General features: G+C 44.6%; 1 protein-coding gene across 2 annotated transcripts in view; it reads right to left on the reverse strand.

The window, feature by feature from the left end:
* The window catches only part of UBC (ubiquitin C), a 3606-nt gene extending 2073 nt beyond the window's left edge, over nucleotides 1–1533 (reverse strand). Inside the window, exons 1-2 of one of the 2 annotated variants that reach the window (XM_078595265.1) lie at nucleotides 1395–1533; nucleotides 1–452 (exon numbers count right to left, since the gene is read on the reverse strand). The exon at nucleotides 1–452 is cut by the window's left edge and continues 2073 nt beyond it. In XM_078595265.1, the coding sequence (XP_078451391.1) occupies nucleotides 1–444 (444 nt within the window). In that variant the 5' untranslated portion in view covers nucleotides 445–452; nucleotides 1395–1533. Of the gene's footprint in view, nucleotides 453–1382 lie in introns of both variants that reach the window. The other variant, XM_078595266.1, reaches the window with a different exon arrangement.
* Nucleotides 1534–18256: the final 16723 nt, after the last annotated feature.

Raw genomic sequence — 18256 nt, forward strand, 5'->3', positions numbered from 1 at the left:
ACGCAGGACCAGGTGGAGGGTGGATTCTTTCTGGATGTTGTAGTCGGAGAGCGTGCGGCCATCTTCCAGCTGCTTGCCAGCGAAGATCAGTCGCTGCTGGTCGGGAGGAATGCCTTCCTTGTCCTGGATCTTGGCCTTCACATTCTCGATGGTGTCACTTGGCTCCACCTCCAGGGTGATGGTCTTGCCCGTCAGGGTCTTCACGAAGATCTGCATCCCACCACGGAGCCTGAGGACCAGGTGGAGGGTGGATTCTTTCTGGATGTTGTAGTCGGACAGCGTGCGGCCATCTTCCAGCTGCTTGCCAGCGAAGATCAGTCGCTGCTGGTCGGGAGGAATGCCTTCCTTGTCCTGGATCTTGGCCTTCACGTTCTCGATGGTGTCACTTGGCTCCACCTCGAGGGTGATGGTCTTGCCCGTCAGGGTCTTCACGAAGATCTGCATGATTAAATCTGAAAAATAAAATAGAAAGACAAAAACCCCTATCCGGTTATTCCCCTTGAAAACACTTCAACATTTTTCAAACCCTTTCATTTCCGCTTTCACAACACAGTACAACGCTGCTCTGTATTGCCCAATAAAGATACAGCAAAAGCGCTACGTTCAAGGGTCAAGTTGAATGACGTTCAGCGTTCTTGTCAAGCCAGTTGAGTCACTCTGGCATCAGCTGCCACTCCCAACCCCCAAATTAATTGCATCGTCAGCTTTCCCGTTTGTACAAAGTGTTCAAATGTAGGGGGGGATAACTTTTTTTATTTTACCAGGTTAGGCCCAATGTGTTAACAATAACGAACATTCAGTATTTTAGATTTGTACAAATATTTTTTTATATAAAATGGTGACAGCCAATATGGCGTCTCATGTTCAGCTTGTTTCAACTAAAATGTTTTTTTTAATTTAACGTATTGTATACACGGTATTTTATAACTACGCAAAACTTATTATTTTTAACGGTGTAGTTTGTTAAAATTTAAAAATAAACATTTTAAACGATTAACTCTACATCGCATAATCGGGCGGCGAAAGAGAAAAAAATAACCCGTGACGCAGCAAACGGGCAGACGTTATTTAAAAAGTCACGTTTCATAACGTTACAAACATCAACAGAACGCTCAGCCCAAGACGCAAACGTTAATACGCTTAACGACAACGTACAAAGCAGCAAAAACATCGTAAAAACCTTTCGTTAAATTAAAGGAACAATTTTAATTTTACCTCACGGACGCGACGGCATTTCGACTTAAAATGGCGTCGCGGCCGAAGCTTCACAAGCGCCAAACTCTCTCCGCCCCAACCAACGCGTCAAACGCCTTCCACCTCCCCCCACCGGGATTCGCGATCTCCCACAAAATATCGTTAACAACATTCGAACTAATGTTTACCTCAGAACTGACCGTTTTGGGTGCACGAAGCGGCGAAAGAAACTCCTCGCGCAGACGCTGAGAGAATGTATCGGCAAAGGAGGAAAAAAAAAGCTGTTCGGTTATGGAGGACGGCGGCACCGCGGTCGGTTTATATAGCGCCGCGTGTATCCATCCGCTTTTGTCTCGCGCGGCGGCGGAGGCGTCTGCGGCGGCGTCATCCGCCGAGGGCTTCGCTCGCTCCCCATTGGCTGACGGTCGCGATCACGCGCCAATCACGCGCGCGTACGTGAGCGTCGGTGGGGATTCTTTTTTTTGTGTCATTCTGTTTGTCAGCATTAATTAAAAGCCACCACAATTTCGCAGCGTCATCGTCGTTTGTTCTGCCGTCAAACCGGTTGTGACAAGAACCGGCAGCCTGGTAGTTCACGTTAGGCGGTGTTAGCGTTCATGTTAGGCGGTGTTAGCGCTACGAACCCCGGCAACACCGGTTGCGATTATCTGAACCGGTTCGGGGCCCCCGTTCCCCCAGCTTCAAACGAGTAACCTGGTGGCGGTGTGTCGTAAACATCGCCACTGGGGAGACAAAGGCGGCCGGGACGTGGTGCTGGCCACCCACCCCCTCGTGTGTCGTTCCGGCCTTCATAGGTGCTGCTCGCTCACAGCACTTACCCCAAACAGTCTGTTAAGGCGACACGGGGGTTATGTGTCTGGGTTGTGAAATAAGGACAACCGCTACAGTCGATTATTATGTTTAGTTCAATGAAGGGACCTGGTTCAATGAGTCATCATTCAACAACAACAACACCCCCCATCCAGCAACCACCATCCATTCACGACGAAGTTGTTGAAGTGACAATATCGCTCAAAAACGCGACACACTCGTCGTCAACACCTGTACAATATACCGTGGCCTTAAAAGGGCAAAACACGCATGCTATGCGAAGTTCCGGGTAAATGGCAACTTCTTCAAAGTACATCGTTTACAGTGAAGTGTGGTAACTAGGGTTTACTGAAAATGTGGAAAATAATACCCGCTCACAAGGTAGTTTTTTTTATTTGGCATTAAATAGATAGCCAGTCCAAGGGTAAACCCCCTCATAATTTAAGGAACACTGCAAACAATCGTCTGTAAGTGATGTCCTTCTCAAATGCGTATTGAGGTGGTACTAGCACATTAACTGCCCTGAGCCAGTGGCGAAACTCCACAATTGTATGTCGGGTGCGAGTGTAGTAATGACAACCACAGTCTTCCCATGCACATAGTGGTACGTATTTATTGTATCGACCATGGAGTGATGATGGGCCGAGCCAACAACCCTCATTCATGGGTCGCTCGCTCTACCGCTGAGCCACATGGCAGGACAATAGACAAATATCCCCCATAAAGGCCACGCAGGCTGTTGGGGCAAGTGCTTATAGCGAACGCCTATGAAGCCCGATGAGGAAGTGGTGTAGCCAGAACTACACGCGGCTGCCTTTACTCGTTTAAGGCCGAGTAGACCTAGGGGAGGACCAGGTCCGGTTGAGATGTTCGCCACTGGTGTTAGTCGTGGCCCGGGAGTCGAACTCTGACCCCCGAGTTCATCAGTGGGCAAACCACTGCGACAAAGCTCGACTGATACAGAATGTGAATTCCAGAATAATCCTGTACTCGACATATCCCTGTATACGGCATAGTGCCACTCTTTATTGCTGTAATCATGCCCACTACAATACTACGGTAGATTCTAAAGCCATCACACAAGAGTTCATGATCGAATGGTAGTGGAGGGGGTGTTGAATAGCTATACATTATATAACCAAGATTTGAAGTTTTTGTGACTGCAAGGATGCATTCTCTTTGTTCTTTTCGGTAAAGTCACGTAGATAAAAACTTTAAATATATTAAATCACGACGTTTCGGAGGCAACACAGGCTTCCGTCTTCAGGTGGAACCGTCACAGCAAAAACATTTTTTTACCTACGTGACTTTACCGAAAAAAACAAAGAGTATCATATAACCTGTCACGAACCCACATGCTTGACATCGAATTACATCATGGGACCTCTAATTGCAGCCACCAGCAGCAAACATTTATAGCTTCGCCACCCTCACGATTGGTTAATCTCTTCCGTGACCATTAACCCTGCGTTATAGTCGATGACTCAGTGGCGTGATGACTACAAATGTTGAATAATAACAATTGTCACCAACCACACCCGGAGGAGCAAAGAGAATGACGTAAATTATTTGCATTCACCGTACATTCTCAAATACCGCATTAAAGTGCCATGCAAGATGTGACATTGGTGACATCAGAAACTTGAGGTACTACAAGGTACTACAATATTAGAACTACTACAAGTGACTTTACCGAAAGAACCAAAGAGTAATTCCTGCAGTCACGAAAGCTTCAAATAAAATATTAGAACTAGTTTTTTTTTATTTTTCTTATCCACAACCCTATTATCCGTGACCCTATTATCCACAATTATCCGCGGATTTTTGTTTATACTTTGAGGAACGACTGCAGATTGGAAAACAAGAATAGCTGGCTGGGTCATGTAGCAGTAGACGAAATGTAGCCGAATCTCGCCGGTGAAAGATACCGTAACGACGTATTATTTTTCCGTGGAAAGTCTCACCGAGACTCTCAATATTCTTCGTTCCGTGGGGGGATTGTTGGCCAATTCCAATGAATTCGTGATTCGTGGGAGGAAACCAGAGGAGAGACTCACGCATTTGAGCGGTTATGCAACGGTGGTGGTCGTACATTGAACACAAGCAAACTGGTGGAGGGCTCAAACAATCTCAAACAAAGCTGGCTTTAGCTACCGTGTCCAGATCTGACGAAATCCGGCGTATTCAGGGTGATCTGGTCATCATGTGCACACGTGGGTTTTACGTGGGTTTTACGTGGCAACGGGAGGATGTTAAATCATGTGGTGTCGTGGCAGAAATGGACTTTATCTAATCCATAAAAAATGTACTAGAATAGAAATACTGTATATTTACGTTGTCGGAAAGGGTGTTTCCGATGGGGTTTTAAATAAACGATGACGGTATATACGGTATTAAAAAAAAACACGTGGTACGGTGTATATCTCAAACTAGATTCGAAGCTTTCGTGACTGCAGGAATTACACTTTGGTTCTTTCGGTAAAGTCACGTAGAAAATCAAATCAAATAATAATAGAATCCGACGTTTCGGTTGCAACACAAGCAGCCATCATCAGGTAGGAATTAATGATAAAACACAGACACGGGAACATGTTGATGGTTTCTCGTTGCAACCGAAACGTATTCTATTATTTGATTTTATTTTTTACGTGACTTTACCGAAGAACCAAAAGGTGTAAATCTCTTTAAATGTTAAGTATCCTACACGCAGTGTAATACAATATTTTACAATCACGTGTATCGGTGTGCCCCGCGTTCTACTTGTAGTAATTCTGGGTGGACAGAGACGAGGTTACAAAAATAAACTCGCCCATTATTTTAACTACCGCGCCAAAGGGGCATCTATTCGAACCTGCGATCTCGAATGTAGGGCTGCAAGTCCAGCACTGCATTGATAATTAAAACCATCAACACCGCCACATCATGGTATCATTTGGCACTGGTCGCCATGCCGTCTCGTGACCCAGATAATGTTTGTTAGAACCGCAAACACAGCTGCAGGATAAGCCATGAATTGTGGCTATTCATCGAACTCGGGCGTCTTGCCATCGAACGCGCCCGAACGATGGTTTCTGATTAAGATATCTCGCCTAGATATAAATAAAGTTGATCGGGACCGTAGCTTCGTCTTATTTTCTATAGTTTTTGTTAAATAACACCCCCTCCCTCCCTCCCAACTACTTTACCCGTACAGGAATAGAGATTTGTAACAAACATATACGTAATGCGTTTTTGCAATCCGTTCCAAATGTAGGTCATTCATTCGTGAGTCTGTGGGCGGCACTTGGAAGGTAACGGAGCGGTGGCGCAGCGGTTAGCGCCACGAACCTGGGCCTCCTCCCCCTAAGTCGACTCAGCCTCAAATGAGTACCCGGTACGGTGTGTGAACATCGCCGGGGGGGGCGGGGGGAGATGAAGGCGGCCGGAGCGAGGTACTGGCCACCCACCCCCTCGCGTGTCGTTCCGGCCTTCGTAGATGCTCGCTAGCAGCACTTGCCCCAGCAGTCTGTTGAGCCTACACGGGATCCCTTTGCCTTTGGAGCTTGTACTGTGGACGTGGGGTGGGGGTTGTGGGGAGGGGCGAGTTGGAAGTCGGGAGGCGGGGCGAGTTGGAAGTCGAGGGGCGGGGCGAGTTGGAAGTCGAGGGGCGGGGCCAACCCCAAATTGGGCGGCGCTCGCGCGGACGAGTGGGAATGTGGCCCCGAGGGGGGGAGGGAGGGAGTGGTAGAGAGTAGAGGGGGGCGGGGTTACTCGGAAGCCCATTTGAGTAGGCGGGGCCTATCTGGGCGGAGCCAAACGCCTCCGAGCAGCCAATCGACTCGCTTTGCGCAGTCCACACCGCCGCGCCCATTGGTCGAGCCTGTTGCTGGGCAGAGGCGTCCTCGAATTCTCCAGCGCGCTTTTGCCGTGGCCGCGATTCTGATTGGTGGGGTGCACCTCGGTTGCCGGTGGGGAGCCGTCGCGCTATAGGCTGGCGACCGACAGTGCGCGCTACGTAATGCAAAAAGCGGGTTACTGCGGTATATTTTTTTGGTTGTTGTTGTTGCCGGCACTGGTACTACCCTGCATATTTAATGTTATTTACTTGCCTTAGAAGCAACGCACAAGCACACTCGCAATGAATAAAAACGGCACGCGAATGCATTCACGAAACAATGTGTTCCGCGCGCTTTCGCTCGAGCAAAAAGCTTAAGCTGGTTGCCAAGTGTCTATGCCCAATGGTCGAATAATAACTCATGCCCCACTTGTATCTTGACTTACAGCTTTCGTGACTGCAGGAATTCATATTCTTTGGGTCTTGCGGTAAAGTCACGTAGATAGGTTCAAAGAAAATAAAATAACGACGTTTCGATCACAACACAAGCGGTCGCCACTTGTTTTAGTGGCATTAAAGTTCCCGCCAAAATGTACATGTGCATTTACTATTGTACCTTGTTGCAAACTATTGTACGTGTAACATATATAATCTATCATTCCTGGTCGTACTTTCCCTCAAAATAGGGATGTAAACGTTATTTTGTTCTCCAATTTGTGTGGTTTAGCTTCAGATTTAACTAACAGATAAGCGCAAACCACATTCGTCAATCTATGTCGTCATTCTCTTCATATTTGTTTAAAGAAATAATAAAAACATGTTTGCCACAAGGGATTGGCTCTTTCGAATGCTTTGTCTCCACTACCGCCTGACAACAGCGTTGCTGAACGTTAATAGGTTAGCTGTGGTCGGCCTAATTAGTGCGGATTAACGCACTAATTAGACCAACCACATCTTTATTCTTTAATACTGTCGTGATAAGTCGGTAATTCAATAAAACCGGCCTCTGTTGACAAGAAAAGTCAACATATTTTGAGAGTGGTGTGCACAGGACTCATGAACAAAGCCCTAAGGGGAGAATACATTGCAGTATGAGTGATTATTAAAACACGTTTTAATACTTCTCAATAACCCTAAAGTCAACCAAAAGAGCGCTACTATGCCATATAAAGAGTAAATAACTGCACTGTAAAACTATATAAGATTTACAGCTCACACAACACTAATCTCAGAAAATTATTTAGCTTGTGGTACAATTTGCTTGGTTGAGAACTCCCGGCCATTTATGTTCATGTGACATTCAACATTTGCCTCAATATGCTGTGCATGAAACATGAATGGCCAGATTTAAATAAAGATAACACGCAATATATATACTGGACTGGAAGCCAATGTTACGTGGCGGACTCTAATATACTTTTTTTAATGCAACTCCATTCCATTTGTTTTGAATGACTAATGCTTTTTTCTATGTATAGAGGGTGTGTGTGGCTACTTGGAAATCGATATTAATGAGGTTTATCAACCCACATTTTAGGTTTATTGGAATGTGTCCCACAAGTTGGATTCAAAAGTAAAGGAGACGGGAAAAAAATGTGCTGTCGGATGTTGGCCACGTGTTAGTGGTTTTCTTTTGCTGTTACAATTTTGTTCCAAAAGTGTGCGTATGGTTACGCTTGGGTTGTTTATTCATAAAGCAGAGGTGGCATTTGTTATTTGCCTATGTGACCAAATCTAAACTAAACCAACATTTTTTTAAATTTTACCAGATAAGGCTCACTAAGCAAAATAGCTCTTTTTCAGAAGCGACCTGGCCACAAACGATAGGTTAACGAAGTGTCATCATGTGAACAATGATACTCTTAAGCGCATGTTTCTAAATGTGGGGAGAACATGCAAACTCCAAATATACAGCATGCGTTAGGGTCAGGATCGAATCCATGACCTCCTGTATACCTGGCGAGGCAGGTAACATCTCCTAGCCCCCGTGATGATGAAGAGAGAGAGACACCTCCAACTCCGCATATACAGCAGGCGTCAGGGTCGAATCCACGACCTCCTGTATACCAGGCGAGGCAGGTAACATCTCCAAGCCACCGTAAAGGTGCCCAATCTCGTCAGATCTCAATAGCCAAGCAACGGTGAGCCTGGTTAGCACTTGGATATGTGATGACCAAGGTCTTCCAGGTGATTTAGGGCAATCACCGTGGCGAGATGTTAACTACCTCGCCTGGTATACAGAAGTTGTGGGTTGGATCCCGACCCTGACTCCTGTTTATTTGGAGTTTGCATAGTCTTCCCCGTGGTCCCGTGGATTTTTCTCCAGATCCTCCGATTTTCCCTCCACAATTAGAATTTAGAATCAACATGCGTGAATGGTATTTATCTGCTATAAATTTCCATCATAACCCACTTCGTCGAGCTATTGTTTGTGGTTAGGTCGATTCTGAAAACGAGCTATATAGCTCAGTGGGCCTTACCTGGTGAAATAAAATTTTGTTAAGTTTCGTCACCTTCTTGTTTGGGTGGTCAGGTTTTGTCTGGGATTTGGCCAAGCACCTCAGCAATGGGACAGTTGCACTCCTGCTCAAATAATCTGGTGACGAAGTGAGCCTTTCTTACGTAAATTATTGGCATTGCTAATTCATATTCCGGCAATACTATCTTTAAGCCACGTGTCCTAAAATTATCGCATTACCCACCTTTCCATGTTTACCAATAATCTTATGTAATGCACAATTTAATTTAAATCTCTCTTGGATTTAATGTAAGTAAATAAGTGAAAGTCACGTCGGAATGAATAGTAATAAAAAAAATTGACTTCAATGGTCGAATAATAACTCATGCCCCACTTGTATCTTGACTTAAAGCTTTCGTGATTGCAGGAATTCATATTCTTTGGTTCTTTCGGTAAAGTCACGTAGATAGAAAAAATAATAATACAAGTTCAATTAAGAAATAAACTACGACGTGTCGATCACAACACAAGCGATCTTCTTGTGTTGTGATCGAAACGTCGTAGTTTAAAAAAAAAAAAATTCTACGTGACTTTACCGAAATAACCCAAAACATTAAACCTAGTACTAATAACGCAGCCTAAACTTAGATGAACCGCACACAACTGAAGGACAATGAACCAATAGGTGCAAACACATGAACCGCATTGGCCTCGAGCAATAAATGTGGTTAAAAACAAGCAGCATATGCTGGTGTTGAGCACCGTGGAAGGAGGGATACATTAACAAGAGTAATGGATGTCAGAGGAAAAATACTGTTGTAAAGAAAAACAAATCCATGATCGGTTCGGGAGGAATAAGTGGGTGCAGGAACTGAATACTATTTTAAAATAGCAAATGTAGGCGGTATCGTGGTTGACATCACCACTCGCTTCAAAAAAGGATGCGGATTGTTTTTTTTCAACGAGCAAAAATGATTTATGAATGGAGCGATGGCACCAAATGCCAAGTGTTTTGCGAGTGGCTCTTGGCTGCTGAGAAAGCGTGAGGTGTGGCACTGTGAGGGATTGTGACAGATTGGGGATGCCTTCATCTAGCAGTTGAATGACTGCTACTGCTGTTGGTGAAATACGATCAAACAACCGCCATGACTGACACAGTCTGATGGAGGCCCTCATCTCGCAATGCATTTTCAGAGGAATGTAAATGATTACTAATTATTGAAGATACAATTATGGACTATGAGACAAAGTTAGAAAATATCCATCCAAGTAAGTTCTTTTTAATTGGGTTTATGTTGCAAGTTTTGTAAAAACATGCAGAGTGAATTATACTGTTTATAGGTGAGTGGAAAAATGGCATTGGAGCGATGATAGTTTTTTCACACGAGATATGACACGCGAAATGAATGTACTGTGGAGATGGAACGGGTTTGACGAGGCCGTACTAGTCTGGGGATAATGAAATCTGCTAGCTCTGCTTTAAGAGCAACGATCACAAAAATAGTAATATCACAAGTATAGTGACGAGAGAGTGTATCGCCACCACTGATTCCATCACCTTGCGAGAGCTAACGTGAAAAATATTAGATAAAACACTAAACACTGCTCTCTCTAAAAACAATGTCATAATAGTCCTGGATTGTTTCAAGAGTGCGTCAGAATGCATTTTTGTTCTTGACTATATTCCCACATCAATGCACCTCGCCTTCACCAACCCACTCTGGTGAAGTATGGTCAAACAGTCCGCGCAGTGTGGGGAGGCCCACATCAGGCGGTGGATTGACAAAATTGCAGTAGGTGAATTGTTCTACCCTTAGTCTAAATATTTCTAAGATAATACTGATGAACAATACTTTGTTAATCCACTGGTTCCATCTCATTGTGGGTTGGTGGACCCACAATGAGATGGTTCCATCTCATTGTGTTCCACCAACCCTACCAGAAAGTCACCAGGCTACAGATGTGTACTCTTTGCACTAAAATCCGCTGGTGGAACAAAATGCATTCCCTTCTGCCACAGTTTGGAGGCTGTATTCACCGCAGGCCATCGGAGACTTCTCCGGTTACGCAGCCGTCGCTTTTTAAAATTCTAACAGCGTACGCCCGCACTGTGAATAACATGTTTTTTGGGCAAAGGTGGGCAGGGAGTGGAAATTTCCAAGTCGACATCAAAAAAAGAGGCGAGCTCTCAAAGAAACCCCGGGGGTCTCATTTTGTTTTTTGTTGTTGTTGTTTTGTGCAGAAAACACTTGCGAATTTAATGCCGAGCCAGTCGTCACGGTTCACATCAGAAGTTTGGCAGCTCGAGGTGGCGATCATGAACATGGACCAAGCAATGATGGATACGAGCCACGGAACCCACACTGCCCGAGCTTGTTTATTCGAATGATTTCATGGTGTGAGGGGACACACGCTAACACGGACAGGCTGACACATCTCACCGAAACGAGGCCCTCTGATATAACAGCAGCAGCTAAGCGAGAGGCCTAATTATCTGGCGAAAATTGATTCCGTGACGCAAATTTCCTAAATCACGAAACGCATTTACAACACACTGATCCGCCGAGGTGCTTTTTTGCTTGCAGGGTTCAGTATTTTAACTCTTACTGTGCGGTAAATGACTTCCAAATCATTCGTCGAGGGGAATTTTCAAATGAAAAATGCTGCGGCAAATTTTGGACGGCGACGATCGATGAACGATGCCCCACTCTTGTGAATAGTGTCACAGGCTATTTAATTTCCAAAGTAATGTAGCAACACATTCATCAACAAGACTGCTCTATAAGTAAAAAAAATAGGTGACGTTTCAAGCAATGACCCTTCATAACACATCTCAACATCGCCGAACATTTTTTTCTTTTTAGGGCGGTCTTATTATTTCTGGTTATGCACCCCTGCCAATGCTGCATAGCACACGAAAAAAGCAAATATGTAATGTAATGTAGATTATTACACAGATTTATTTTCTAAAAACAAATTACCACGTCATATGTATGCCGATGTCAGGGGAAGCTGTATGGAAATACAGTAATGTAATAAATGCGTGTTTACTTTTAATATCCATGTCTCCAACCTTCTAACCGCCTCTCATAAATATACAACGCAGTTCTGTATATTATCAACGTACATTACCGCTTTATTTCTACACTTTATACATTTGATTAAACAATGACGTAAGCGCACGTTCTTCAAATCGAACAACCGTCAGTGGAAGATTAAAATCACGAAGGAACGATCGGCCAACCCATTCGATGGCTTTTCTCTTTTCAACAAAATACGCAATTTTTTTTTTCAGAATCAATATATGTACTGTTTGTGAGCCAACTCAAGTTCAAGTTCATTTATTTGGTGTAGCCCTGTGAGCCATTCGGCTCTTGAATCGGGTGCAACCGCAACAAGCAAAAAAATTAACAAGAAAACATCTTAAAGTGACTATGTGCAAACAGAAAATCCAAGAAAAGACAGCAAAATATTACAGAAAAAGCACCGTACACCAACAGTGTGCAAAAATCCCAGTGGGATGCAAGTCAAACAACAACAACCACAAGACAACTTAGATTAAGGCTATCAGTCTAACTCTGTACTACAACAAACATGGCCAAACCAAAAAACTTTTCGAAAATCACCAAAATAAAGCCATAAAAGCAATGACACAGTGATCATAGGAACTGTGGCCGAATTTTCACAATAAACGACGTAAACAACATGTACTACCAAACTTATGCAGCCATAGCTGGCTGCATGAGTCACTTCACAACATCAGGAGGAACTCGTGGTAAAAGCCAATGAGACGTTGACCATGCCAGTTATGTAGCAATTTTTTGGGTAATCTCGCAATTTTCAGGGCGCCAATAAGGAGGGATAAGTTTATTACATAGGCTTTCGTGACCAATATTCATAATAAAGGTTTTTGGGTTAGATCGCGTAAGTATAAATGTGTTGTAACCCTCCACCACCCGACACAGCTAGGAATATTCTGGAAAATCGCCCGATGATGCTGGATGTAATTACCAGCGAAACGTCGTACTCAAATTGTAAATCATGTGGATTTACTCTACAACACACCGGTGAGCTGAAGTCATAACTAATTGCTGCGTTTTGTTTACGTTACAACCCTTACTGGCTGCGTCGGGTGGTGGAGTGTTACGACACATTTATACTTCACGCGATCTAACCCAAAAACCTTTATTATGGAAGGAAAAGATGCACTTCCTGGGAACATGAAATACGGTACTCGATTGCGGAGTATGCCTTACTTTGCCATCGGTGCAAAGACGCATCTAATGCTTTCACCAAATCTTCATACCCCCTAAAAAACGATTTCTATGAAACTTACCACGCTGCGCTAACATTGCAAGTGCAAAAGATATGAAGAGTTTTGGGGCTGCTTTATGTAGTTTGTTGTCCTTCCCCCAGCACCTTCGATTAACATGGTTGGCCGTGCAGGGTGCGAAACAAGTTCTACGTACGTGCATGCACCATGAACATACCTTCCACAGAGCATGTTTTAACTTCAAAACAATTCACCCTATGCTGCATACCAGTGCGATCAGCGTGTGAGAATGCGTAAACCTGTGGTGCTCGTATGTCCACATGAAGATTGCATCCATTCTGTGCGTCCGTGAGTGTTTATGTGCTCAGAATTCGTTGTGCTCAACTTAAATGGAGGCCCACTGTACTGCAGTGTAAGCTTCAGACCATGACAAAAAATGGCCTGATTCCAGTAACTATGCCACTTTGGGCCAACTTTGGCATTTGGTGGGAAACGTTGGCCCAACGTTCCATGTTTACTGGAATCTTGAGGAGCGATGCCAAAAGGTCTATGACAGAGTGGAGGGGTACATAAAATGTAACTATAAACTATATACTTTTTACCACCAGGTAAAGGCCACTGAGCTATATAGCTCTTTTCAGAAGCGACCTGGCCACGAACAATCGCCCAACGAAGTGGCTTATCGTGTGGAAATGTATAGCGACCAAATGCTCTAATCGCATGTTTCTAAATGTGGAGGCAAAAACCGGAGGGCCTGGAGAAAAATCCATGCCACCACGGGGAGAGACAGAAAGAGACATGCAAACTCCAAATATACAGCAAGCATCAGGGCCGGGATCGAACCCACGACTTCCATGTATACCAGGCGAGGTAGTTAACATCTCGCCAATGTGACGAGACGGTCCAGAGGTAGGAATCAAACACTTGTGTTGATGCAAGCTGGCTTGGAGACCACAAGGCTATCAGCCGTGTAAAATTAATTATTAACGCAATTCTGTGCAGTTAAGTTGGGATAAGGTTTCCTAGAATGCTTTGTGCAATAACTGGGTTGTAAATGGATCATTACAAACCCCACGGGGCTCTCAGATGCCGAGAGTGGCCACTGTTCTTCAGAAAAAAAATCTCCAGCAACACCCATGCACACATTCTTTATTTAAACCAGGTGAAAACCAGTTGAGAGCAAAAGTCTATTTTTTTCCAAGTGACCCCCGAGGCCACAAAGCAATACAGTGCAAAGTTTCCATGCAAACAAGTCTAATCACAATCAGAAATATAAAATCCAAACAATCAAGAAAAACGCAGTTGATGGTTACAAAAATAAACGTAGCTTAATTTTGAAGAGGATAAAATTGGTGTAATGTGCTATGCAGAAGGGCCACTGCCCAAAACGTTACCGATCATATTTTTGTTTCTTTCTAAGGCCACAATGTGTTGAATTTTTTTTATTTGATAGCATAGGTTAAAGCTCAGACAACTTTAACCTATCTGTTCAGAATAACCAGACAATCGCTAGAGCCCTTTTGCAAAACGTTTCCAGTAGCGATGTGATCTTGAAATATAAAAACACGCTGGGATTCATGTTTGACTATTTAAAGACACCTTGTTACATTTCCAGCACGGGTATATTAAGAATACACTTGCTCATTACGGTACAGGCTAACTGGGAATGAGTATTTCCTTTACATAACAGATATGGGACGCTCCTCCCATGAATGAGGGCCATTTCGGTAAATAATAAGATTTACAGAATTGGGGTCATTATTACATTTGGGAACTTCTTTCGCACCGTACGTAGCCAACCGCGCTAATCGGGAGGTGCCGGGATAACACGCACATTTTGAGACCTCGTATTAAATTGTGTGGATTTAAACGTAGCACATATTAACCGGATGGTAATTCGTTCAGCGGCTCCGTCCCAATATCTTGGGAGGATCGGAGATTGCTCTGCAGCCACTTCCACGCGGTTCGACATCCGTCGCTTCGGCTGGACATATACGTTCCACCAGTCATCGTTGTTTTACGTCTTATTTGGACAACCTCGACCAGCCCCCCCCCCCTCGTCTAACCTTCGACAACAACCTTCGTTCATAATCGGTGATGTTGATACACCGGAGAAGCGTCCAAGTCAGGTGCACATACACCGGGGGAGGTGAAAATCCCCATGTGTATTTTACGTACATCCTCCACAATGAGGATTTTGTGTTGTGATATCATATCGGTTTGTGTTCAACTGGGACCCAGATTGAATAGAGAGGGTCTCCTCGCCAAAACACATCTGGCAGCCCACCTGCACAGAATCTGCTGATGAGACCAACGCTTGTATTCATGCTTTTATTTAACCAATGCTGTTGAAATTATGCACTCCCAGAAGGCCTTGTGGCTGATGAGATTTAAATAAACCCACTTATTTATTTTTTATTGTGGAGGGTCAGATGCATGTGAAGGAGACTTATTGTCAACTCATTTGTTTTTCATGATATTCATAATAAACGTTTTTGTTTTTGCTAATCCCTTCCAAAAAGCTGTCTTGGCACAAGTCTCCTGAAGGACGCCACTATCTGTTCTTTTCTTTGCCATCCTTGGAATTCTCAATGGCCATATAGGCTTTGTAGTCACTTATTAGGAATTGTTATCGGCGGTGACCTTATGCCTTCTTAGTGATAAACAGGTGGACTGATGATGATTATATTTACTTCACTGTATTATTTGTGTGTGGACAGTGATTACTGAAAGGCCAGTGGTGGGTGGAAGTGTTTAACCACCACTGAGTAGCCATTCGTGCTGCTCTGGCGTTACGATTAGCACACTGGACTTGATATACACAGGTCTCCCAGAGCAAGTTAAAACAATGGTGCTATTCACGTGCTGTGAAAAAGGGCCGTCTCTCGAAACGTCGCCCATTACACGCTTGCTTTTAACGCCACGGTGTTATTGACGAACGTGTTGAGTCTGTGGTTGTTGGAATTAGTGCTTCTGTCCAATTGCCAGTGCAGAGATATCACCGAGTAATTTGTTTTAGTTGAAACAAATGTGCTCGTTACTTAAAATCCCCGCCCCCGTCCCCGCCTGTGTCCACCCAGCAGTTCAAATGGGTTCACCGCAGTGTGGTTTGGAGAACAAGTGTGGGTCCTCTCCACCTCTTCAAAGACGTCTGGTCAACGTCGAACAGGAGAAATGACCCGCCAGAGGGTCTCTCTGAAACTCCCTGCAGGCGGGGTGGCCACCAACCCCACCCCACACCAGCAAGTGGCGTGAGCAAGCAATTTCAGGGCTGCACCTGAAGCCTTTTGTGCAACCTTTACCTGGTCGTCTGCGACTGCACGCTAGGATTTCACGATGAGCTCAAAGGTGGCTTGGGTGCGGACACCGGCGGCTCCTCTCAGGTGTCACCGTGGCACCTTCTGCGTCGCAATCATCGTTAGCGTCGTCGGCAAAGCCCTAGCCTTCGCGGCGGAGTGCGCGTTTGGCTACGAAACTTCGGACTTTACACCTCATATTGTGGTCTCAGCCAGAGCCAGACGCTGGGGCATTGGGTTTATTCCTGAGGGACGAATGTGGGGGCTGATACTTTGAGAGGCAGACAAGGGTGGGCTTTTATTTCTTATTCATAATCAGTGGGGGTTTTTTTGCATTGAAAAGCGTAGTTTATGCAAAGTGCATCTCAGCACGTTGCACAATGCGCAAACACAACCGCGCCATTGGGCCCTTCTTCGTAGCACATTTCAGTTTTCATAAGCCACAAGTGAGAGATTCCATCCGAAGGCAGTTAAAATCCGGACACTATTGCACAATGGACAAAACCAGCGTTGGGAGATGCACGGAAACAATTCCGTTTTGAAAGCGGAAAGTTACTCGGCTAACAAAAAAAACCGTGCAATTTTGGATCAAACCCGGCGATTGCAAAAATGTTTTTTAAAAAGTTAAACACAAAAACGTGATCACACATTGTACAGCACAGACGCTAACACGTTTAGCACGAGGAAACTGTTAGGGTTGCTACATTTTCCACTGTAGACCAAAGCTGGACATATTTCTAAGTCAGCCTATGTCTACAATCATATCTATGCAGTGCGCTGTCGTGATAGTGTTCAATACAATGGAAGATCTCGGTACAATCAACTGTTGCCACCTGAACACAGCAACCAATTGCCCGACCGTCCGGATTTAAATCCGGACAGCTGGCGACTCGAGAGACAAGTAGACACAAGTCGTGGGTTTGATCCTGACCCTGACGCCTGTATATTTGGTATACAGGTCGTGTGTTCGATCCTGACCCTAACGCCTGTATATTTGGTATACAGGAGGTCGTGTGTTCGATCCTGACCCAAACGCCTGTATATTTGGTATACAGGAGGTCGTGTGTTCGATCCTGACTCAGACGCCTGTATATTTGGTATACAGGTTGTGTGTTCGATCCTGACTCTAACGCCTGTATATTTGGCATACAGGAGGTCGTGAGTTCTATCCCGACCATGACGCCTATATATTTGGCATACAGGAGGTCGCGAGTTCGATCCCGACCCTGATGCCTGTATATTTGGTATACAGGAGGTCGTGGGTTCGACCCTGACCCTGGTGCCTGTATATTTGGTATACAGGAGGTCGTGGGTTCGATCCTGACCCTGACGCCTGTATATTTGGTATACAGGAGATCGTGGGTTCGATCCTGACCATGTGACACCTGCTGTATATTTGGAGTTTGCATGTTCTCCCCCATATTGAGAAACATGCGCTTAAGATGAGAATAGGTTTTTTCCCCTTTTTTCAGGCAACAAAAAACACCTTTTACAAGGAATCATGTCTGCATTAACCACAATACTTGTGGTCAGAATGCAAACAAAAAAAACATACTCTGATAATTTTTGCATTGTATTTTAAACTGATTGGTCCACACCAGAAACAGCTTTCTTTTGAGCCTCGTCTCAAACGGTGTTAGAGGAGGTCCCATGATGCGCTTAAGAGTATTTAGTTCTCTCCTCCGGGTGGAACAGATGAGCCCCACCAGCTACTGCACTCGCTTTAGGCCGAGTCGGCCTCGGAGATGACATCACGCGAGACGACAGCGCCGCCAAGTGGAAGCAGATTCCATCAAAGCAGTCTTGTAATCGGGTGAGCATGAGCAAAATTAACACGCGTCTTTTCCCATATCTCTATGTCCCTCCAAGCATTTGCTATACATCCCATCAGGCACGCTGTCTTCTGGGTGTGCATTTCAGTGGCGTTGATTCAACGCCAGCAAACCTCTGGATCTATTTTGCACATAGCGGTTTTTTTGTGGAAGATTTGCTGGTTTATCCAGGATGTTTCTGTTGCGCGTCGTCGCTTTAAGGTGTTCTCCGTTCATATTTGGTTAGTTGCGGTTGCACCCGACTCAAGAGCCGCATGGCTCACAGGGCTATACCTAATAAATGAAATTTAAAAAAACTTGAAACTTCATTTCAAATAATGCGATGCGCAAAGCATCTTTTTTTTTATATGGCTGGACAGATATGGGAAGGAGACGAATTGTCTGCTTGCTAAGTTACTTTATATCCTCCATAAAGACGCTCATGATTTTGTGCTGGGCAGAAATTCGTTCGTGGTTGATGAAATGTCATATCTGCATCCAACGATGGCTGTCACGGACAGAAACGCTTCAGCTAAAAGGGAGAAGCCACCGCAAAGGGATGAAGAAACTGAATTCATT

Source organism: Lampetra planeri, chromosome 6 (genome assembly GCF_965212315.1).
Source record: "Lampetra planeri chromosome 6, kcLamPlan1.2.h2, whole genome shotgun sequence".
Classification (NCBI taxonomy): Eukaryota; Metazoa; Chordata; class Hyperoartia; order Petromyzontiformes; family Petromyzontidae; genus Lampetra; species Lampetra planeri.